Genomic DNA, 25401 nt, shown 5'->3' on the forward strand with positions numbered 1-25401 from the left:
TATTATTTATTACCGTTATATATCTATTATGTCTATATGCTGAATCCGAATATAGAGAAAAGTCATTATTTTAACATAGTCTATTTTCCAGATGCTAAGTCAAATGTTAGAGAAAATAATTCATTAATTTTACATGTAGTTATTATTTTTTAAAGCTAAGTCAGAATGTGGATAAAAATAAGTGAGAATTGCTAAGTGAGAATTAAGAGACGTCATCAATCTGGTGTATCAGTTGTAGATGCTAAGTCATAATTTGGAGAAAATAAGTCATTCTGCTGGTTAAAAAGCTCAAGCTGGTCAAGTTGGTTAGGCGGGTTGACCATGAGTATGAGTTTGTGATGGTTTAGCTGGTCTACAAGCATGATCAACCTGACCAAGCTAGACTATGGTGGATGACCAGAATGACCAGCATCATCAAGCTGGTAAACCACTGTGACCAGCATAAGCATGCATGACCGAAATCAAATGCAACATACACTACGCTGGTCACCAGCTGGTTAATCAGCTATCTTACCAGCGTGGAGCATGTTTTTTCACTTGATGACCAGCTTAAACCATCTATAAACCAGCTACCAGTACAAGCTGGTCTTGAGCTGGATTTTTCAGCAGGGAATTTCTAGATGCTAAATGGGATTTTAGAGAAAATTTGTCATTTTTTTATTAACATATGGTCTTTATTTCTGGATGCTAAGTGAAGTCAGAATTATTAATATTAATTTCAACATAGGCATTATTTGTAGATGCTAATTTGAAAATTGAAAAATTCATTAATTAGAAATATAATCTTATTTTCTAGATGCTTTCAGAATGTAGAAAAATGTATTAAATGATTTCTAGATTTTAAATCAGAATTTAGAGAAATAATAATTATTTTGACATATATATCTTTCAACATTTCTATTTTAACATGCTAGTCAGAATTAGAAGTCATTATTTCTAGATGCTAAATTAAAATGTGGAGAAAATAAATCATGAATGTAACATATAGTCATATTTTGTAGATGCTAAATAAAAATGTAGAGAAATTAAGTAATTAATGTAACATATAGTGATTATTTATATATGCTAAATTAAAATGTAAAGAGAATAAATCATTATTTTAACAGATAGTGATTATTTATATATGGTAAATTAAAATGTAGAGAAAATAAATTATTCATTCAAAATATAGTCATATTTTGTGCATGCTAAATAAAAAATGAGAGGAAATAAGTAATTAATATAACATATAGTCATATTTTGTAGATGCTAAATAAAAATGTAGAGAAATTAAGTAATTAATGTAACATATAGTCATATTTCTATATGCTAAATTAAAATGTAAAGAAAATAAATCATTATTTTAACAGATAGTGATTATTTCTATATGGTAAATTAAAATGTAGAGAAAATAAATTATTCATTCAAAATATAGTCATATTTTGTAGATGCTAAATTTAAAAAATGAGAGGAAATAAGTAATTAATGTAACATATAGTCATATTTTGTAGATGCTAAATTTAAAAAATGAGAGGAAATAAGTAATTAATGTAACATATAGTCATATTTTGTAGATGCTAAATTTAAAAAATGAGAGGAAATAAGTAATTAATGTAACATATAGTCATATTTTGTAGATGCTAAATTTAAAAAATGAGAGGAAATAAGTAATTAATGTAACATATATTCATATTTTGTAGATGCTAAATTTAAAAAATGAGAGGAAATAAGTAATTAATGTAACATATATTCATATTTTGTAGATGCTAATAAGTCTTTAATTCGACGGTATTTTGAGTCATGTCTGCAGAGCAGGGTAAACTACAGAGGCTACGTCCCCCCTCTCCTCTTCGTCTTGGCAGGTAAGGCCTTCCTTTCCACACAGTGACGAATTAATAATCATAGATATATTTTTTAAATGTCCACTAAATTCACCCTTCTGCCCCCAAACTAACGTCACGGCTCGACATGATTGCACACAGGTGTGGGTAAAGGCGGCGGAAGTGCTGTTGAGGGGCTGGAGGCTGCGCTGTTGGTCCAGGAGCTGTTAAAGTGAGCTGTGTTTCTCCACGATGGCTCGGCTCAGTGTGTTGCTTTATCGCTGTATCGCAGGGCTGCTGCTGGTGGCGGTGGTGCTCTCGGTGGTCGTGGGGTCAGGCTTGGCCTTCCTCACTGATGGTGTGCAGCCGGACAGCTTGGCTCATCACGGTAACATTTTGAGCCCCCTGCTGAAAGCCCTGTCCGAGCAGGAGCCGTGGGGGGCGGCAGTTCCACGAACCAGACCGGACTCCAGATATGTCCGCTTCATGAAAAAACTCTACAAGCTGTCCTCCAGACCCGAGAGGAGCCACGAGACGGACCACCTGTACAACACCGTGCGCCTCATCACCCCGAGGCAGGAGTGCCTGGGTCACAGCAGAGGTGAGGGGGGGCAGGGGGGCAGGGCAGGCAGTTATTCCTAACACTGTGTCAAAATGTCTTGATGAATGGACCAATAGAAATGAAATGCACTGAAATGACGTTTTGGAGATGTGAGTTTTTTGCATGATAGTGACTATATGACCAAGCTAGACTATGGTGGATGACCAGAATGACCAGCATCATCAAGCTGGTAAACCACTGTGACCAGCATAGGACTGTAGGGGTGGGAGATACCCCTCCTGGCATCCCTACTGGTACCCGTGCTCATAGAACAACCTCTAAAATACAGCTCTGGCCCAAATGAAATTTCATCACTTGTAAACACACACTATGTAGACAAAAGTATTGGGACACCTGCTCATACATTGTTTCTTCCAAAATCAAGGCTATTAAAATAGTTTGTCCTGCTTTTGTTGGAGTAACTGTCTCCACTGTCCAGGGAGGGCTTTCTACAAGATTTTGGAGCATTGCTGTGAGGACAAGCGTTAGTGAGGTCAGGATGTTTGATGATCATGACCCCGCCTCATCCCCAACTGCTCCACTGCTCCACATAGCTAATGTTATTGCTACGAAGTCCAATATTAAATCTTCCCCTTATTGAGGATTCCTAATAACTGTAACATAATGTGAAATGCTTTAAGTGAGAAAATATTGATGGACTAAATTGCAAAATGAACAGGACATTCTGTCAGTCAAATAAGTCTGAGGGACGCAACGCTGCATTACAGCGTACTACGTGAAACTTGAGAAAACACACATTAAATGCTAGTTTTAGGCTGGGGTGGTGTCTGAGACCCTGTGGACACCTGGTCACTTCATGTGTCATCATTATTATATCTGGAAATAAGGCCAAGCCATATAAAAAAGCAAATGTAAACACCCCCAAGAGTTCTGGAGGTGGTCAGAGACACATTTGAGACACATGTTATAGCAGTGGAAGCGCATTCCACAACCAGAGCCCTTCCCTGTGCATTTGAAACACCCCCCCATGTGGTACTTCGCTGGGCATGTGATTCCAGTCTGTGAGGAAGATAAGCCTGGAGGATGACTGCATGTAAAATTGTGAATCTGGAGTTTCACAAGCAACCACCTTTAACACAGCACAGGAAGAGGCTAAGGAGATAAATTATTAAATTAGTTGTTGCATGAGCAAATTTGCTTATTATTATTATTATTTCAGTCTGACTAACCAGAGGCGCATTAGACTGCCCAGTGTAAATGCATGTGGCTAAAATCTTATCAGGATACGATCCAGATACTGGTCACATGAAGTGATCAGGAGTAAACGGGGTGTAAAACCCCAGAGAGTGCCATTGATTCGTTATCTTCATCATTGGATGTTCCTGGCCTACTGTGAGCCCATGTTACTTGTCGAAGGCTTTAGGATATGGGCTGTTTTTTCAACTCCTTACATTTAGGCAGGAGAAGAACCTTGTCTCTCAACATTGTCTTATTTCTCGCAGAATATTTCATGCAGGACATTTCCTACAGCCTGGACCGCGTCAGAGCCCAGGAGCACTTGCTCAAGTCGGTGCTGCTCTACTCCGTCAACCACAACCTTGCAGCCTCCCTCGCCTCCATCTGCTACCTGCATGTGAAGGAGCACGTGCCCTCGGACGACCGCATCTGCCTACACTCCCACGGCTCCTCCCGCTCGACCACGCCAGTCAGCTTCCACGTCCGCGCTGAGAGAGCAGGCCGGCGCAAGTGGGCGGAGGTGGACGTGACCCCTTTCCTCCAGCCTCTTATCCGGGGCCGCAAGAAGGACCTCCACCTGCTCCTCAACCTCACCTGTCTGGAGGATGAGCTCCATGGGCGATCTGGCAGAAGCTCCCTAGAGCTTTCACACGTGGCTCCATCTCTTCTCCTCTACCTCAATGACACCAGTGAGGTGGCCCATCACAGGAGCTCTGCGCATAGCAGGTTCGGGAGCATCAGAACAAACCACTGGGATGCAAAGCCCCTCCAGCAAGGTCACCATTCCGGATTGGCGCAGCACACGTGGAGGGATCGTAGGAGCACTCTGAACAGCACTCAGGAGCCCAAACCAAGCACAGATACCAACATGCCCAGCTACGAATTCCCTACGGATGAATGCGACCTGTACGACTTCAGGGTGAGCTTCAGCCAGCTCAAGCTGGACCACTGGATCATAGCTCCCCACAAGTACAACCCCAGGTACTGCAAGGGGATCTGCCCCAGGGTGGTGGGCTATATCTACGGCTCGCCCGTGCACACCATGGTACAGAACATTATTTATGAAAAGCTGGACTCCTCCATCCCCAGGCCTTCATGCGTTCCTTCAGAATACGACCCCTTAAGTGTTCTGACCATTGAGAACGATGGATCCATTGCCTACAAGGAATATGAGGAGATGATTGCTACGAAGTGTACTTGCCGCTAATGCTCGAATCATCCCATAACCTACGTCTTTATCCAAGCTGCTGTTCCCACTTGCCATAAGAATTCCTGACGTGACGCTGAAGTGTTTTTCTCTGCGTTTCGTTCACCATAGCCATTTTATTCATCCCGACAGTGTTAGTTAAGTGACCTCCGCATTTCTTGTCATTATTATCATTATTATTGCAATATTATTTTCCCATTTCTGTCCCGAAGTCACATTTGTCTGTGACTAGATAAGAAAAAGCTTTATGTTGAACAGTTAATAATCGCATTTAAGTTCATTATTTAATTTCTTATTGGTGGTTGTGTCTCAGTTCTCCACATGCTTGAACACAAATGGCAGAAGTTTTAAACAAACCTAGTTCTGGACCGATTATGAAAAGTGTAGTCCTGTTTTTCTTAATGGAACACTTTTACAGTCGTTTTTAATACCTGTGGATTGCAGACGGTTGTCAGATGGGCAACCTCTCTCTTCATGATGTCCAGAAAATGAGTTGCCCTAAACTATGGACAACTCGATGAGCACGTGAAATGCTCGAAGGCATTTAATCATTGTGTGCCAAATGCTTTATAGCAGAATACATGTAATGTGTGTATTTATGTCATTTGCCTGTGTGCCTTGTTCTGGTTGGCTCTGATTTCACACCAAAAATTGAATCTTTTGATGGATTCATTAAAAATGTGGAATAAAAAAAAACGCAAGTACCCTTGAGATTCTGTTAAAGCTTATTTTTGCGATCTGTCATTTTGCATCACAGCCCTAGAATTTCAGCTGTACAGTGGCTTTACCTGGAACACTTTTTATAGGAAATGTTTTGTTTTGCCCTGCAGTTTCTGAACTCTTCTAAAATGTATTTTCTTTTCCAGTGTAGACCAGGGGACTGTAAATCTAAACCTTGAATCTGCTTTCCAGTCCTGGATTTTGTAATCGCTGGTAAATATTACTATAAATATTACTACAAAATATTATATATTTTGTCATCCAATACGTCACATGAACTACTGGTCAGTCAATCAACTACTTGTGATTAGAAAATCCAGAAACTGGATTCAAGGTCCAATCATAAGTATTTAATTGACTAACTGGTCAACAAGTGTATCTACCATCTACTATCTACCAGCGATTACAAAATCCAGGACTGGTAACTGGATTGAAGGTCCAGATTTGAAGATCTCTGCTGTAGACTGACCCAATCAGCAGATATTACATGATTACATATGTTTAGAGAAAGTGGCAATTCCAAAGTAAGCACAAGTATTTGCTTTAAATCCTTTACCTTCACACTAAATGAAGGTCGACCTCAGTGGTCACTTTACATGCAGCCTCACTGTGGCCAGGACCGTAGACTGGTTTCCTTTTTTGCTTCACACACAGGAGCGATGATGATCTGGGAGTGTGTATGACTGCTGGGTTTCCATAACCCACTTTTCACTGTGATCTGAAACGGCCTCAGAGAGGCGAGGTGTTTGAGGAATGTGTGTGGGACTTTTGAGTGTTAAGGCAATAAAACCTTTATCTCAAGCAGATTATGTTGCTCCCATCTTTCTTTGTTAGAAGCAGATCTAACTTGATGCTTTAGACCCCTGGGTGAACGAGCGTCCACTACAGTCAGGTGAAGCAGCAGGTGTCAGCAAAGAGTCGGTTTCTTTTCATTTTTCCTTCTTGTGCAACTAATTTATTTTAAGAGTCCAGAGAAAACTCCACTTTTGGACGTTATCATAATCCTCTATATCTAATAAAAGTGAAAATGGATGAGGTTGTAGCAAATTACATAGACAACAGCAAACCAGGGTTTCAGACTGTTAATGCTGTGTAGAAAGCTCTGAATGTCAGATAATAATAAAGATGATGATGATGATGATGATGATAATTATTGATGGGATTAGTGATGACACATCTGACACTCTTGATGAGTCACTCTGATAATGATGAAGATGGCAAATACATATCCAAAACACAAGTGATTTGTCTAACGAACTCCACTCGTTAAATGTACCTGAGGTCTCCGATTTTACAGGCAATTACAGGCTGTTTCTCAGCTGTGTATGAAATGAGGAAGGTACTGGATAGGGAATATTTAGTCATTGAATCACTAAAGCCTAGACAGGGTCTTGTCACGTTCTAGTTACTGATGCTATTTACACTGGATCTGCGTTTGAGTTGATGAAACAAAGTATGAAAGGACCTAAATGAATAATTATACAAACTTGTATCCAGAGAGACTCAGCCCCGAGTGAAAGTAGGGTTACTGTATTAAAATATTACTACAGTAAAAAAAATCTGTTTCCACATTTAAACATTTCAGCATTTAGAGGAACATGGGAACAAGTCCATTTGCTTAATGAAGTTAAAATAGAACATTGTGTCTGGAATAAGCAAAGGTATGTTTGGAGAGAAAAAAGGGTTTAGACATTCATTAAAAAAAAGAACACACTTCCAGTTGTTAAAGCAAAACTATGAAGAATGGGCATTTCTGCTCCTGGGCTCCCTCTATAGTCAGGAAACCTCCACCACCAATGGACACATTTGTCTGAATGAGCTGAAAGATGGAAGCAGTAGAATAATTTTACAGGATTTTATACAAATATGACTTGCGCACAGTTACACAGTTCTCGCGAGTGTTATTCTGGCTGCTACTCCAAATATATATAGATACATAGTTGACAACAGGCCGAGCCCAGAGTAGCAACATCAGCGACACCATTACAAGTCAGTGGAGAATTAACATGATTTTGCAGCTATTTTTGGGTAGAAATTGCTACATATCTTTGCTTTAACTATTGGATCAGTCATACTTTGGCTTGTTTTGCAGCCAGTGGCACAGGCACTGTTTCACTGGTAGAGGGAAGAATGGATTCAGTTAAATACTAGCCAATACTGCAAACATCATTTGTGAAAAAGCAAAAGATGAAAAAATGATCCTGAACACCCCTCAAAATCCACAAAAGCTGAAGGTTCTTCCATGGCCCTCACAGCCCCCCCGGATCTAAACATGTCCTGTACAAGGAGATCAAAAGAGCAAAGCATGCCAGACATGGTCTGTGAATCTTTTAATGTGGCCCCTTCAACTCATAGCGGACCTTTGTTGCTAATTTAGGTCACAGTTTCAGTTTTCGGCTTGACTGGTCAACTGTGATGAATGTTGGACAGGAAAATGCTGGATATGTCAGGAGCAGTCAAGTGTTGTGAAGCTGTCTTTTATTTAGACGCTGAATTGGTCGGTTTGTTTTGGAACAGAATCAAACCCTTGCATGCTGGTTCTAGTCCAGCTCTGGCTCTTACAGTGGCAATTTTCCAAAGTGTATTTGGTGAATGTTTTGGGCTATACATTTACTATGCATGCCCAGGCTTATTCAACCACTCTATGGCATCACATTTACTATCAGCACTTAAGCAGCTCAGTTTTTGTCCATAATACCCAGAGGGTCAGAGCATATGACACCAGTCATATGAATGTGGTGGAGATTAGGTTCTCACACACTTCTTACAACAAAGTGATTGTGAAGGGGGCCACTCTAGTGACAGAGAGCGAGAGAGAATCAAATAAATTGATCACATTTGCAGGGTAATTTGTTGTCATTGATACGTTTCCAGTTCATTTTGTGTGAACACACCACATGCACAAATGCCAAGCCAGATAGCAAGCCCACTGGTTCGATATGGTCAGCACCACACTGACTGTAACTGACAGTTACAGTGTGCCTAAGGCCTGAACAGTTTTTAAATGCACAGACTTTTACTTTGAAATAATGATCAAGTTAAACAACTTAAACTATTAAAAAGAGTCAGGCCAAGTATAATATTTGTTTGAAATGCTGTAACTGCTGACTCTGTACTAGATTGATTTACAGGTGTTGTGCTTGTATAAAGAAATGCTGCTCTGAGGGCATCGCTGCGCCACTCTTATAAAGCTGCCGAACCACTGAGGTCAACCAGGTCAACACAGACATTGAGTGGTCAGCGGACAGATACAGAAACTCCATTGACATGGTAGGATTACTGTCTCTTAGCTAGCTTATGTTATCTTAAAATCTTAAAATAGTTCCCACATTTTCAGTCTTTCCTAGTAATGACAAGACAACCCAATACTGATTTTTGTAACAGTCTGTAACAGACTCTTCAAAAACAGGGGGAACAAAGTGGATCACTGAGAAATAAGTGCAATTCATATGTATGTATTCAGTTATTTGAATTTTAATGAATGATTTAATTTAGTATGTCTAATATGAATGTTTTAAGCATTACTAAATATGACTGACTTTACCTGTAAAATTATTTACTTAAATCAGTTAAGAAAGGGGGGGGGGGGGGGGAATGGAACAAAATCAATAGTTTGCATGGGTGAATTAAGAAATGCAGCGAAAAACAAGAAAGTAAGTGACTAAACTGTGTGTGTGGTACATAAAATAGCAAAAGTAGTAAAAAGCAGAAAGTAACAAAAACTTTAATTCAAAATGATCAAATGAGTTTGGAAGATGGTCCTTTGGTATATAAACCCACACTAATCGAAGTTCAGTGTGCATGAATGGGGCAAAAGTGGCTGCATTTACACTTTTATGTGTTTGGCTATGTTTGGATAAAATTCGGATGCTCTAGTGACCCGGTGTATACAGGGTCTTTTACAATCCCTAAACTTACTAAAAGGCAGATATTCAACCCCAGATTCCAGCTTCTTTAACCAGTAATATTTTTATGGACTATTTTAATAATAAAATAGAAAACATTAGACAACAAATCCAACTCTCCAAACATGGCCGTCACCTGGTGTTGCTGATTTAGAACATACAGTTAGGTCCACATATATTTGGACACTGACACAAATTTTGTTTTTTTACCTGTTTACTGAAACATATTCAGGTATATACAGTGAGTCCAAGAAGTATTTTATCCCTTGCTGATTTTCTTCGTTGGCCCACTAATAAAGACATGATCATTCTATACTTTTAATGGTAGATGTATTCTTACATGGAGAGACAGAATATTAAAAAGAAAATCCAGAAAATAAATCTAAGGAATATATATTAATTGATTTGTATTTCATGGAGTGAAATAAGTATTTGATCCCTTAGTATTCATTAGCAGTTCTGGCTTTTACAGACCAGTTAGACACTCCCAATCAACTTGTTACCTGACCTGAAGCCACCTGTTCTCACTAATCACTTGTGTGAAAAACACCTGTCCACAGAATCAGACAGATCACACAGATTTCAAGTCTCCAACATGGGTAAAACCAAAGAGCTGTCACAGGACCTCAGAGTCAGAATTGTTGACCTTCACAAAGCTGGAATGGGCTACAAAAGGATTAGTAAGGTGTTGGATGTGAAAGTAACAACTATTGGTGCAATTATCAGAAAGTTTAAAGAGTATAACATGACAATCAACAGACCTCGGCCCGGTGCTCCAAAGAAGATTTCGCCTCGTGGGGTGGCAATGATGCTGAGAACAGTCAGAAATCGTCCTGCAACCACTCGGCAGGAGTTAGCAAATGACCTGAAGGCAGCTGGGACCACAGTTTGCAAGGAAACAATTGGCAACACTTTGCGCAACAATGGATTCACATCCTGCAGTGCCCGAAAGGTACCCCTGCTGGAGAGAGCACATGTGGAGGCGCGCCTCAAGTATGCCAATGATCATTTGAAAGATGAACCAAGTTATTGGGAGAAGGTTTTGTGGTCAGACGAGACCAAAATTGAACTTTTTGGCCTCAACTCCACCCGCCATGTGTGGAGGAAGAAAAATGCTGCCTATGACCCCAAGAACACTGTGCCCACCGTCAAGCATGGAGGTGGAAGCATAATGTTTTGGGGGTGTTTCTCTGCCAAGGGTACAGGGCTACTTCACCGCATCACTGGGAAGATGGATGGAGCCATGTACCGCACAATCCTGAGGGACAACCTCCTCCCCTCTGCCAGGGATCTGAAAATGGGCCGTGGTTGGGTCTTCCAACATGATAACGACCCTAAACATACAGCAAAGGCAACAAAGGATTGGCTCAAGAAAAATCACATTAAGGTCATGGAGTGGCCCAGCCAGTCGCCAGACCTCAATCCGATCGAAAATCTATGGAGGGAGCTGAAGGTCAGAGTTGCCAAGCGACAGCCCACCAACCTTCATGATTTAGAGAGGATCTGCAAAGAAGAGTGGGCCAAAATTCCCCCTGGTGTGTGTGCTAAACTTGTGGTTAACTACAACAAACGTCTCACCGCTGTGCTTGCAAACAAAGGCTTTGCCACTAAGTATTGAGTGTGTTTGGCAAGAGGGATCAAATACTTATTTTCCTCATTGAAATACAAATTAATTAAAATATATTCTTTAAAATTATATTCTGGATTTTTGTCTTGATATTCTGTCTCTCCATGTTAGAATATATCTACCATTAAAAGTGCAGAAGGATAGTGTCTTTATTAGTGGGCAAACAAAGAAAATCAGCAAGGGATCAAATACTTCTTGGACTCACTGTATCGACATCGACATAAAGTCCAGACTTTCAGCTTTCATTTGAGAATATCCACATTAAAATTGGATGAAGGGTTTAAGAGTTTCAGTTCCTTAACATGTGCCACCCTGTTTTTAAAGGGGCCAAATGTAATTGGACAATTGACTCAAAGGCTATTTCATGGGCAGGTGTGGGCAATCCCTTCGTTATGTAATTCACAATTAAGCAGATAAAAGGCCTGGAGTTGATTTGAGGTATGGTGCTTGCATTTGTAAGATTTTGATGTAAAGAAAACATGCAGTCAAAGGAGTTCTCCATGTAGGTAGAACAAGCCATTCTAAAGCTGCGAAGATTGAAAAAAAAATACATCCGAGAAATTGCTACAATATTAGGAGAGGCAAAATCTACAGTTTAGTACATCCTGAGAAAGAAAGAAAGCACTGGTGAACCCATCAATGCAAAAAGACCTGGATGCCCTACAGAAGACAACAGTGGTGGATGGTTGCAGAATAATTTCAATGGTGAAGAGAAACCCCTTCACAACAGCCAACCAAGTGAACAACACTCTCCAGGAGGTAGACATATAAATATCCAAATCTACCATAAAAAGAAAACTTAAATAAACTTAAATGACTTAATGTAAGACTTGGCTCATTTTCAGATCTCTACATGATGCAGAAAAGCTAGTAAACCTCAGCAGGGGGTAGAGCCTTTTCTTATAAAGCCCACCCACCCCAACTCTGGAATAACCTTTCAGATAATGTTCGGGACTCAGACACAGTCTCAATCTTTAAATCTAGGCTAAAAACTCTTTAGTTTAGTTTAGCTTTTGGTAATTAATGTTTCCCCTTAGATAAAGGTTGTAGGTCCAGGGGTTCGCGGACACAGAGAATTGTAGTACACTGAGATGCTGGAGCAGTCGTCTCGCTGCTTGCACATAATCACTCAGCTTTGTGGATGGTGGAGCAGATGGATGCTAGCGTTTCAGGGTGCTCCTGTGTCTGTGTTACCTTCTGGCTCTCGCTTTTTAGGCTGTTATAGTCAGACCTGCCGGAGTCGTCAGATAATCTCTGATTCTGCTCAACATTCTCTGCTCTCTTAAAACAATCCATTCAGATCTAACTCTGTGTCTTTACCTTCTCTGAGTAAATGGTCGCCCACTCATCCAGCCCGACCTGCTGAAAGACTGACCACTGCGGTCCCCTCTTCCTGCGTCAGACCAGTTGACACCCACTAGTCTGACCACCAGCACAACCACGATAACCGATCATCATGGCATTTAAAGAATGCAAACAAAAGCAGCTTGTGGGCTGATAGTGCCCCCTCTCTTTGAGAAATTTCATACTGCAATGCTGAACAGTAAATTTCCACTTGCTCAAGTTCCCATCATTATAGTACAGTGACATTACCACAAATTTAGATCATTGCAAGATTAATCATTATCCCAAAGATTACTAGCTAGCTCGGTTAACACTGAGAAAATGTAACAATGTCAGTAGGAAATGAACACTCAATGTTACTCCTATACTGCACACAATCATAAATGTGTTTTTAGAAAACAGCAGCACCAGTTGTTCTGAAGCACTGGACGTTCTGTTATAACTGATCCAAGTCATGACTTCGGAACAGAAACTAGGTGTTTAGGTCATTATAGTGGAGCGATGATATCACATATTTAAACCATTGCGATCAACAGAGAGACACAGAAACTCCACTGACAGGGTAAGGGTACTATCTCTCAGAAAGTTAGCTTATGTGAAAAACAAGAGCTTTGTTTTGGTGTCATTCTTATGAATGCTCAAATATTTCCCACATTTTTTGTCTTTCCAAGCCATGCAGCTCAATGCGGAGTTTCTAACGGATGGAATATATGCACTTCATTATACAGTACATTCTATTTAGTAAGTCTAATATGAATGTTTTGAGCATTACTGAATATATAAATTTACTTAAATCAGGTAAGGAAGGAAAACTGTTACTCTAAAGGTTATTCCTAGAATTCATGTAATCATAAATGCACCTAGCCAGCAGTGCAAAAAAAGAACTGCTTGTTTTTCATCGATCATCTAGTGTGATTTCCATTTGACAAGACCTGGCAGTTGGTCTACAGTCCAAATGCTTAACAAACACACGTCTTTTTTCCACCTTTTATTTTTCAATACATAAGTACATCTTAGTCAAAAAGAGTATCAAACAGTGTTAAAAAAAGTACACAGTGTAATGCTTCACTAATCAGTATTAGAGTCATATTTGAGGGACGGTTAGGTTTAATGGCTTCAGAGCGGATTTGTGCGCATCCCTTTAGCCCCAGCAGAATCACTGCTTGCCGTTGCCGTTAATGGGCAGTTTCTTGTAGTCATCGGAGTCAAGGAAAGCCTTGATCTTGGGACGAGCAGAGAACTTCTCCACAAAGCTCTTAAGGGCAGGGAAGGAGTCTAGGCAAGTGGGGCTCAGCACCAGGTGGTTCAGCATGACCTCAAAGAGGCTGTAGTCTGCAAAGGAGACCTGTGGACAGAGAGACAAGTCCTTGGTAAATAAACTCAGTTTAGTTTCAGAATGGTGTTGTAATGCAATGTATCATACTGTATCATCTGTATGCAAGTTAGCTCATGGCTGATGTATTAGTTCAAAAGCCTGATCAATTCTGGAGTGTACTGGGGTGAACTTGTAACAAAAAACAAAGCACTTTTGTGTCATATTTTGAATTTCCTGCTCACAACAGTTTGCTAAAACATCAATTTCACAAAATTATTTAATCCCTTATGCTCAGAGTTGGCATTAGAATTTCAGGTAACTTAGAAATCTGAATGCATTATTCTGGTGAATGCAATGAATGGATAATCCACCAGATTTTATTTTCTTATCCAACTATTATTAAATGAATTTTATATAATTATTATAATTATCCCACTGACTGTGCAGAGGGTTTAAAACTCATGACACACTTGACTTTAAAGGGTTAGGATATTGGCTAGCCTGTCAGATTATAAAAGCACATAATTTTTGCAGTGTTATGTAAAAATTTAACAAAAACTCCACTGGGTCGTTCTAAAGGCTGTAACAGGCTAAAGCCTCCCAAATCCAAATAAATGCCCAGATTCTTCTGCTTTGTTATATTTGATAGTAGTCTAGTTGTTTCTTTAGTTTACCTGCTGTGAAGAAGAATGACGATGATTTTGGTGTGTGTGTGTGTGTGGTGTGGACTAACAGGGCTTTCAGTTTCAATAGACTGTGGCAGAACACCCTGTGCTTACATTTAGAATAACCTGTGTGGGTGATTCACAGGCACTGGTGTCGCCACATCAACATACAACCTCTCTCTTTTCTATCTTCTCCATCTTATTTGTCTGGTACAAATCAGGTTTTCTGATGTTCACACTTCCTCAAATGAACAAATCTGTTTTAGATCTGGGCTCCTTTAACCTACTTTAACCATTATCCTTAACGTACCGAGTCTCCAACAAGGAAGCCACTTTTGTTCTTGGCCAGAACAGCTTCAAACCTGCACAGGTGGTTTGGCAGGTCTTTGATGTATGCCTCCTTACCAGTTTCCTAAAGAACAAAACCAATGAAACACAACATTGTAGTTAGAACTGAAGGCTACTGCTGGTATTCAAATCCACACATTTATTGGTCTAGTTCTTTACAGGTGATCTAAAACTAGATTATATAATTTCAGAAAATGGCAAAAAAAAAAAAAGAAAAATACAGCAGGATGTGTCTTGAGGCCAGTTAACTGTAACCGTGCTAAAAGGCACATGCTCTGTGTTTTTGGTTAACTCAGACTGACTGGTTTTTGTCCACTCTCAGGCTGGAGCTGTGGAGCTTAACTTTAAGGATTGTGGTGACTATCGGGTCAGTAAGCACTAGTCAAACATTAGAGAAATACCTGCAAAACCTCTATAAAGGATATTTAAGGACGTGTTAGCAGCCATCACTGTCAAGGCTTCTGCAGAACTGCTAATATTCTGTATCCAACTACTGGTACCTGAAGTCATCTCACAGACTTTTTTCAGTCTTTTAATCATATGTATACATACATACATAATTAATATATATATATATATATATATATATATATATATATATATATATATATATATATATTACACACGCACACTATAAGTAAGGCTTGAGACTAAACACTCGACTTACATATTCCTGATAGATCAGTTTCATGTATTTAAGGCGAAGATCTTCCACTCCATCAGCAAACATGTCAATTTGGGCAGCTTCCTTGTCGTTCTTCCCATAGGCACCTGCAAACAGAAGTGAAAAACAGCCCATTTTAAGACACAAGCACAGTACAACGCTATTAACCGACTCATATATAATGTTCTAAAAGTATTGAGACACCTACTCATTTATTGTTTCTTCCAGGAAGAAAATGCTTTTGTCCAGGGAAGACTTTCTACTAAATGTTGGAGCACTGCTTTAAGGATTTGATTGCATTCAGCAACAAGAGCATTAGTGAGGTCTGGATGTTGGATGATCACCACCCCACCTCACCCCAAAAGTATTGGATGGAGCAACATCATTCCAGAGAACACTGCACCACAGCTTAATGCCTTGCATTAGGCATGGTGCCAATAGGCTCATGTTTATCTGCTCCAGAGAGTCCTATTCTATTGGCAATACACCTCTACAGGGACTAGACACGCTGTGCATGCATTGTGTGTCAGAAATGAATAGAAAGAGATTGAGAATCAAAAGTGCACAGTTTTAATGTGTACTTTAAATGTTATGCAATCTGTTGCAAGAAGAATGAGGATGTGGTATGATGTTGAGTATAAAGTGCAGATGTGCAGGAGAGTCCAGTGTTGTGCAATAAGCAGGTGAAAAGTAAGTAGATTATTAAACTGTGTAGAAGGGTTTTCTGGATAGAGACTGTTCCCTTATTTTTAGAAAATGCTTAGAAAATCAACAATACACGTATTCTGCCTGGGGTGCTCAAACGTATGACGGATGTACTTCTACTCTGACACTGATGCAGATGCGATTCCACTGTGATGACATAATTACCATGTTTGCGGCCCAAATGTCTCAAAATGGCATTCGACTGAAACAAGGCCAGGTCACCATCCTCGAACTTGGGCAACTGACCAAAGACCTACAAACACAGCAGAGAAAAGTTTTCGGTTCAGGCTTTAGTGCACAAATCAAAAGTGCCTTATAGAGTTGACTACATTTTTATATGACTGTCCAATTCAGCACTGATTACAATTCTTATAACTGGGGGTTTCCAAAATTGGAAATTTCTACTGTGTATATACACTGTATAGTAGAATTGGGCAATATGATAAAAATATCACTGCATTTTTATTTTTTGCACCATTTTGATATGCAGAAAATGAGAGTAGTGCAAATTTATCCCATACATAGTATAGGGATTAATATTTAAAATTTGACGGACTACAACCAATTAAACAGGACTATTTATGTTCTTAGACAAAAAAACATAGCGCATCACGTTAACAAAATGTATCACAATGTGATGAAATACTGTAGTATTACCCACCTCTTAAAGTATGCATTAGGTTTTGCCTTGAAATAAGAAATATTTGATAACTTGTTGGTAAGTACTTGTCACTGGTGTCAACCAATGGAATAACATCTATGAAGACAGGCGCACCTGCTCGGCCGGAGGAACCACCATGGTCACCATCCAGTTAACAAATTCCTACAGTTCTACAAAATCTGATGCATTTCGTTTCAGACCAAACCGGTTTTTAAAAGGGACAAAGAGTGCAAAAAATTAACCCTGATCACTGCATTTAAGGCCATGCCCACCCGCAGATTAATTTAGGAGTTTAGAATTTGGAATACTGCAATGTCAGAGAAATCAGAGCTCCATAATCTGAAATCAACAGAAGTCTTATGTGATGCACTCACGCAAGTTTTCTTCAGGTCTCCCTTCATCCAGTCCTCGAAGGACACCACAATCTCCTTCCACTCCTGTCCCTGGTCAGACAGCATGATCCGTGTTGCACCACATCGCCCTATCACAGCACATGACACCAGGTCAAAAGGTCATTACTGTGTGGAGGTCCCCATGTAGTGAAATACATGCATCATGAAGCTGTAGCTTCTACACCTAGAGGACTAAATATTGAAGAGTACCAGCTTTAGACATATAACGCACTACCTGAGCGCAGAAGCCCTCATTTCATGACATACATAGTTTAGCTAAACCTTGATGTATATTATAAATCAGAGTCACTAAAGATCTGAAGATAAGCCAATTTATGATGATTATGATGCCGGCAGATTGGAGTTGCAATTGCCTCTTACTTTCAATGTTCACGTTCTTTTTAACAGGTATTAATCCTTTACTGCATGAATTCTGAAATACACTAATTTTCCTATTAAATAAATATGTACATAAATACTGCTAATTACAAAAAAAACAAAAAAAAAACCCAAAACATCTGTAATCAAATTCAATATGAAAGATATTTGGATACTTCTGTTGCTGTTGCCTTATGGTTTTATTGCCTAATCTGCAACATAAACAATACACTGCTAAAAACACAGCCACATATCATCCAGACATAAACGATTAAGGTCATGACAGCCAAATATGAATAATGTTCTTAGAAGAAATGTTTGACAAATAATTATATTTACAAATCTGTCAACTTGAAATGTAAAACAATATCAGTGCTCATGGTGTCCAGTGGCAGTTTAGCCATTTACTCCCAGTGTTCAGATGTTGTGTCCACATAACAACAATATTTGAATAGTTTTATATACATATATATTTCCTTATTAATAATAATAATAATAATAATAATAAGATTTATTTCATAATACATTCTAATCGTTATAAAGAAGAAATTGTAACTTTCCACGTTATGCATGTTCACTGTTTTTCCTTTTTTTTTTTTTTACATATATCTGACAATATTAGGCATATTTTCATCATCAGTCTCACGATTTTAAAATTAAAGACATAAAAGTCACAGTAAAGGGTTAAGAGAACATTACCGGTACATTACAATGTTTTTAGAGAGTACTGGATAATTGCTAGTGTGTCTCACGTGCTCATTAAACCCACACGTTTCATTTTTAATTAATAGTTTTAATCAATTAATAGTTAATATTATCTATAAAAAAGTTAATCTGGCATTCCACATTATTTTTCTATCTGTCAATCTATGACTACGGGCATATTCATAACCTATTAGTGCATATGAGTGATGCAGAAATGTGGTTTTGGTTTTGAATATGGAAGTCATGGGCTGTGAATCTGCAGATTTGTATGAATGAGTGTTCCTCAGTCACACGTATGTGGCTCATAAAACTCAGAGCTAACCTTTGTCCCTTAAATAGGTCACAGTTTCAAAACTGAGGCCTGGTTGGTGAACTGTAAAGAATGTAGGAAAAGACAATGCCAGATATGTCCGGGATAGTTAAGTGATGTAAGGCTCTCCTTTATTTAGACAGTAAACTGGTCAGTTTGCTTTGGAACAGGACCAATTCCTAGTCCAGTTCTGTCTTTCCAGTCTCTCCAGCATATAATCTGGTGCATGTTCCCTGCATGATATGTATGGTGCAGTCTAAGTCTAACTACTTTATAGCATTTACACTCACAGTGTTTGGCCGAAGCTCTCAGAGTGGCTTATATTTGAATCATGGTACACAGGTAGGAGAATGTAGAGTTCTGGGATCTTGCCCAAGGACTCTGGTATTACTGGTATAGTGTGGTTTGCTTGCCCAGAGAATCAAACCCTAGCCTGCCACGGTGAACCCACTATGCTACACCAACCACTACAGCGTCATATTTACCATCACCACCACTAAGGCAGACGACAGACACAACACTTAAGAACTTTTGTTCATAAAGCCCAGAGGGTCAGGGCTTAGTCACATGATTGTGGTGGAGATTAGGAGTCTCACATACCTCTCACAGCGAAGTAAGTGATGGTGTAGGGGGCCACTGCAGTGGACGAGAAAGAGAAAGGAACACAGGTCAGATAGATCTGCAGGCATACATACATCCGCCCAAAGTATTCTATTCCTTTCATGCCCACGTCTTACATAAACCCAACCGCATGCATGTTTCTCACTTCCTGACAATGTAGATCACAGCTGAATATGCAGAACCATGGCATCTCACCTGATTGCTCAAACAGGTATTTGCCTGGTTGAAGGGTTCACAAGTCAAAGAACCCTAATCAATCATACATGGAACCCACTTTGTAATTTGTGTCTTAACTGACTTATAATGAAGGTCAGTGTATCTTGTCCTGGTCCTGCAAAAACCTTGCATCTACATTTTTGCAGTTTTTCACATAATTTGGATATGGCAGTTGATCTTTGCATTGTATTTAATGGTGAATGCACAAATAGAAATGCTCCAAATTTTTACACTGTTTTTTTTCCCCTTCTCCTGTAAAGTTGATGTTTTTGGAGATACACGGCTGGACCTTGCATAGTAAAGCAACTTCCAGCTTACTCTACTTCAGACTGACCTGTGTCTTTCAGCACAAATCTCATGTTATGCAACCTGGCTTCAAGCCAGGGCACTTCCCTCCCCTTTCTTTCATGCTGCTTAGCTTCCTTGAACTTCCTTGAACTTGGCAAGTGTGCACTTGTGGACAACAACAGGATCTTAGATAGCATTATTAAACGAGGAGACGTCATGCACCGTCGATAAAAAGATATTTCTAGCTGGTCCAGAGCGGATGCACGAAGCTAAAGTTGGTCGCTTATGCCAACTTTCCGTTCGACCTTAAATGCTGCAGCCGCTCCAGCAGTTCTAACGTAGCGCCCGTTCGAAGCTCTGAATGTAACTCTACTGTAGCATTTAAGGTGGACCGGGAACTTCGAAGAGCAAGCAAATTTCAGTCCCGCATTATCATGCAAAGACATAAACGGCTGCTTAATTTGTCTAAATAGTTTCTCTATTCATGCATAATGCAAATTTGAACCCATGCACGTAACGTTAGCAGTGCTACAGCTGCGAAAGCAGAATGCATTGAGAGCTACTCACTTGTCTGGGAGTTTCAGGCTGGATGACTGAAGCGACGTTCGCGTTGGGGTCTTGAGTCGAAGCACAGGAGATGGCCTGCGAAGCTCCTTTTATAGCTTGTGACCGCCTACTGCTTCTTGCTGAGTCATGGCGGTTCGGCTTGTCTGTGTCTGTGTGTGTGTGTGTGTGTGTGTGTGTGGTGGAGTTGACACGGGTAACTGGCTTCCTGTAGGAACAACACAACCGCCCCTGCCCTGCACAGCAAACACAGCAGCAGCTGCTACCTGCACACTGTCAGATGGAGTCTATGGAGTCCCCATATCCTGTTCCACTCCACTTCACCCACTCAAGAGTTTAGTAAGCCAAAGACAGCATCAGATCATTTTAACATGACGATCTCACAGCTGTAGACACACTACTAGAAGGCTCGAGCAATAGGGTAGGCCTTCTTATGTGGGTCAGCTACATAACCTGAAGGCTATTACCTACTATTACATTATTAACCACAGCAATTAGGCAGGGCTGCCGTTGTCCCCTACCCTGTCCTAGGATTTCTATGTAAACAGTAGGACAGCGATGGCTCAGTGGATAGAGGACTAGATCATTGGTCTCAGGGTTGTGGGTTTAATACCCAGGTGTACTAAGCTGCCACTGTTGGGCCCTTGAGCCAGTCCCTTAACCTCTCTGTTCCAGACGTTCTGTAGCATGGCTGACCCTGTGCTGTGACTGTGGCTGGGATATATGATTTGTACTGTACAATAAAGGCACGTTACTATACGCTACATAATACTATGTTCACATAATCCTGTGGTGGCCTTACTGCCAAACTGGGCCCTTATGCTGCAAGGGTGTAGCACATGTGGGGAACACAGGGGGTCTAACCTGCTGGAGTTTTCTTAGTTGATGCTTTGCATTGGGAATTGCTCACTGAGGACAGATTTTGCATTGCATAGGAACTTTTTTCGAAAGTAATATAACTGTATTACCCAGCTAGCATGTATGGCAATATGGCCAAATCCAGGAGCACTTCTGGCAACAACATCTGACCCACATGTTACACAGCTATATATATATATATATATATATATATATATATATATATATATATATATATACTCTGAATGACTGGGATTTCTCTGTTGGGTTTCTGATACTGCGTCCCAATCCACACATTACAACCCTAAGTAGTATATAAAAATACTGCATTGTCATTAAGGCTAGTTTTCCGCTTAGTTTCCCCAAATAGACTGTAGAGATTAATTCATGTTTACACATTACATCAAAATCCTTAATTTACAAAGAATTTCTACCTTAAAGGAATATTTCCCAACTATGAACCCCACATAATGATACACATCAATCAAAATTGCTTGTTTTCCATAAACGTTTATTGCTTTGGATTGCTGCTCAAGCACTTTCCCCAGATGTAATTGTGTAGTATATTGTTTTATTAATGTTTTATAACATCAGATAATACTGGAGTGCTATATAACACTGGCTGAGATCCTCAAATAAACAGTAATGCAATATAGTAGTCAAGTGTTTAGTTTCATCATTACTCAGCTCCGAATCTACAGATAAGCGGTCTGGTCCTGCCTTCCCTGGAAATCTTGAATTTTTTTATTGTCCAATTGTCATTTAATTCCCTCCACTCCCACCTATTTGGACTTCTTTTTAAAGGGGTTTAAAGAGACAATATCCTATAATTCTTTTGTGTTTTACTTTTCAACTGAGGTCCACAAACGGCCATTTGTTCTGATCAGCAGATCTGCATTGTTTCACTTTCCAAAAGCAGCTGAATCAGTTCCTTATCCACCTCATTACGTCATGCCCTCTTTCAAGAGTTTGTTTCTTTTGCCTTTGTCTATGAATTTCCTGGTATCATATCATATCAAATGGTTTATGGTCACGCTATGTGGACACTGGTCATAAAGCTAGCTATGCTAACTCAACATTCCAACATTCCCAGGCTATTTAATGTTATTCAGAGCTGTTTAGAGCATTCTCTAGAGCAGAGTGTTGTGGGGCACCATATCCCAATAAGAAGAAGGCCTATGACTGAAGGTGCTAAAGTTAAAACACCCACCCAAACATCCATACATCTACTCCTATCATTTTGTGGAGGGTTAACTCGGTTATGAAGCGCTCGTAAACGGATGCGTAGGGTGCTTGTGAGACTATCGGGTAAAACTTTGCCTTTGAGCTAATCTAGCTAGCTAAGAGCCTCACAAGCACCTGATGCTGCATTTCTCTGGGTAAGGATGTTCTAGTGGTGGCATCCTCTCCACAAATTGGTAGGAGCGGGCATATGGATGTTTGGGTGCATATTTTAAACCATAGACGCAGGGCGGTGTTTATAACCGTGTGTTGTTTAAGTGGAATTCTCCTCCTAACTGAGCAAGTAGCACCATGATCTAACACAAAGTTAACAAAGATGGCCCCCATCATTGTTTAAAGGAAAATAAGGTGGTTAAGTTTATTGTGAAAGGCCGGCGCTAAGCTGCTGTAGGGTGAATGATTGGATATTCCGTAAATTAATGGTCTGTTTTTGCAGATTAGTTTTCATAGATGGAATCTTATATTAAAACAAACAAACAAAAACAGGATGGCACAGTGGCGCCACAGGTGTGTGGTGTGTGTGTGTTGCATTGCTCCAGGGGGTTTATTCCTCTGTTTGTGAAAAGTTTGGTGTTCTCCCTGTGGATTTCCTCCTGCTACTCTGGTTTCCTCCTACCTCCCGAAGACCCACTGTGTCCTGAAGGTTAGACAAACAGCCATGTGATCCCCTGAACTGACAGGACATGACTGAAGTGGCCTTAAGCAAGTAACCCCCACCTGTCAGGTAGGTAATGTTGTCCTGGCATTCGCCAAACCCAGACCCATCCATCAGACAGGCCAGGCAGAGAAGCGTGATTCGTCACTCCAAAGAGTCCAGTGGCAGTGTGCTTTCCATCTGATGCTTGGCTTTGTGCTTGGTGATGCCATGTTCCTCAACAAGTACACTTAAGATGATAATAATAGTAATAATATTATGAGTAAGCCATTTTGATAAAGATCGGTTAGAGTTTGTATACATTTGGAAAGGGTTAAGTGAGACCGCACAGACTGCAGCACAGTCGTTTTATTGGACTCTGAATTGTCCTGAAGTAAAAGTTCACCAGTTTGTTCACAAGACTAGGCAAGCCCACATTACCCAAAACAATAGATCCTGTTTTCTGGGTCTTGCACATGCATTGTTTCAATAAGAATCAGTTGACAAAAAGTACAATATTCAGACTGACTGTTCTCGGTTTAGATGGATGTATGATTAAGGTGTTATCAAGGGGCATGGTGTACTTTCCATGTGCCAAAACCAGTTCTGGTTACTATCAATTTTCAGAATGTAATTATGAACCAATGGTGCCCAAGAACATTCAAAAACAGTTCCACCCCATTCCTCATCTGCCAAGTGTTTACAACAGAGCCTGTCGTAAAGTATGAGTAAAGCATAACTGCAAAAGAAGGAGATGCACATTATTTTTGCGTTATGCCGACGGTATATCATCCGACTATCAGCCGATTGTCTGCCAAACATCAAACAAGAAGATACCAAAACCTTTTGGTCAAAACTAAAACACTATCCGTAGCACAAACCTAACGCTGGTGTTCCTCAACCAACACACCTACAGTGAAAACTTGGGGATGGCAGCATCATGTTGTGGGGATCCTTTTCCTCAGGATGGACAATAAGTACTTTTACAAAGCATCATAATTACATTAGATTGTTCATTAAAACAATGTCTGAGCTGTGCAACTCCCATTAAAAAAATTGTGTGGTCTCTTTGTGATGGTAGATGCTGCACTTTGACATCAACTGTGGCAAAAGCTACCTATTGGTCCCGTTATTACATTTTAGGATTGTTGGAGTCTTCTTTCGGTTCTGCTCCTGGCCTGAACTTGTTGGGACAGCCTGACCTGGCCATGATGACAGGTGTTGAGAATTGTTCTACATTTATACATTATATTGTGGATGGTGGCTGATTTCTGATTGTTCTTCATACTGAAGGCCTCTGAGAGCTCTTTGGATCCTGCCATGGTGATTCCACCACTCACTCCAACTATCAAGAACAAACCAAACTAAATGTCTGAGCTTTAAATATGACAGGCTCCTCCAGAATTCTCTCTAACCATGTTCTAATCATCTGCAGCTTATGTGCTGCACCTGATTCTAATTTTAAACATTTAAACAGATGAGACATTTTTTCTAGTGTTTTTGTAGGTTTAATGTATTTTTTCCTCACATAAAAACAAAATTTCTTATAATTGACGTATTTAGTTATATGACGTATTTATATGACGTATTTAGTTATATTACCTCCACCTCTCAATTCTGTTTAAATGAAGTCCTAATATTTGTGATTTGTAGTCAAATATTTTAATCTACTTTTTATAAATATTGACAATAACATTTAAACTAAATCCATACAGTTAAGGTGTGGTAAACATCTGTTGCACACTGTAAGGCTACATACCTTTGTATGAAGCCTGATCTAGATCCAGGCTTGTTCTTGTGCCACAGAGCAACATAGCTCACATCAGCTCTCCATGGAGCTTGTTATTGAGCATCTTTGTCCCAGCTGAGTGAGACCTTAAAGCACAATTCCCAAAAGTACACACACACACACACACACACACACACACACACACACACACACACACACACACACACAACCACACACACACACACACACACACACACACACACAAGTCTCTTTTTTGGAGTTATTTGAGCCAACAGACACACTGCATGAAGCAGTCACAAGTGCAGTACAAATACATGACCTTATCCTAGGCTTCAGGCAAGTGTAGTGACTCGGCATAGACTTTCTTTAATGTAAGCTCATTCCAGGAAACCCCTTTTTTCTGGAGTTATGAGAAAGAGCATGTTTGTGTGTGTGTGTGTGTTTAGTGTTCTCTAATTTAAATATGAACCTTTTACTTTTTTTTTGCTAATGTCAAGCTAATAGGGGCTAGTTTCATTCTTTGAATTATGTGAAATTATTTGTGAAATTATCCTTTATTAATTTCAGTTTGGTGCATATTCACATGCCTTGTGATAACATTCCACATCTCCTCTCCAGTTCAGATGGGTTTAGCAATGGCTGGCATAGCAACATAACCTAGGGGAGGCCTTTCCAAAAGAGGATA

At 39.9% G+C, this 25401-nt stretch overlaps 2 protein-coding genes across 2 annotated transcripts; one reads left to right on the forward strand and one right to left on the reverse strand.

The window, feature by feature from the left end:
* Positions 1-1646: 1646 nt before the first annotated feature.
* gdf9 (growth differentiation factor 9) lies at positions 1647-4909 on the forward strand. The gene is made up of 3 exons (XM_072673559.1): positions 1647-1841; positions 1962-2400; positions 3864-4909. Exons 2-3 carry the CDS (start codon positions 2052-2054, stop codon positions 4802-4804), a joined length of 1290 nt encoding a protein of 429 aa, XP_072529660.1. The 5' UTR covers positions 1647-1841; positions 1962-2051; the 3' UTR covers positions 4805-4909.
* An 8464-nt stretch (positions 4910-13373) lies between these two features.
* Positions 13374-20320, reverse strand: LOC140544467 (glutathione S-transferase P-like). The gene is made up of 7 exons (XM_072668001.1): positions 20236-20320; positions 19144-19179; positions 17133-17239; positions 16263-16350; positions 15396-15499; positions 14691-14792; positions 13374-13745 (listed from the first exon to the last, which is right to left on the reverse strand). Coding segments are annotated over exons 1-7 (627 nt in total). The 5' UTR covers positions 20237-20320; the 3' UTR covers positions 13374-13556.
* Positions 20321-25401: the final 5081 nt, after the last annotated feature.

Source organism: Salminus brasiliensis, chromosome 2, assembly GCF_030463535.1.
Source record: "Salminus brasiliensis chromosome 2, fSalBra1.hap2, whole genome shotgun sequence".
NCBI classification, from domain to species: Eukaryota; Metazoa; Chordata; class Actinopteri; order Characiformes; family Bryconidae; genus Salminus; species Salminus brasiliensis.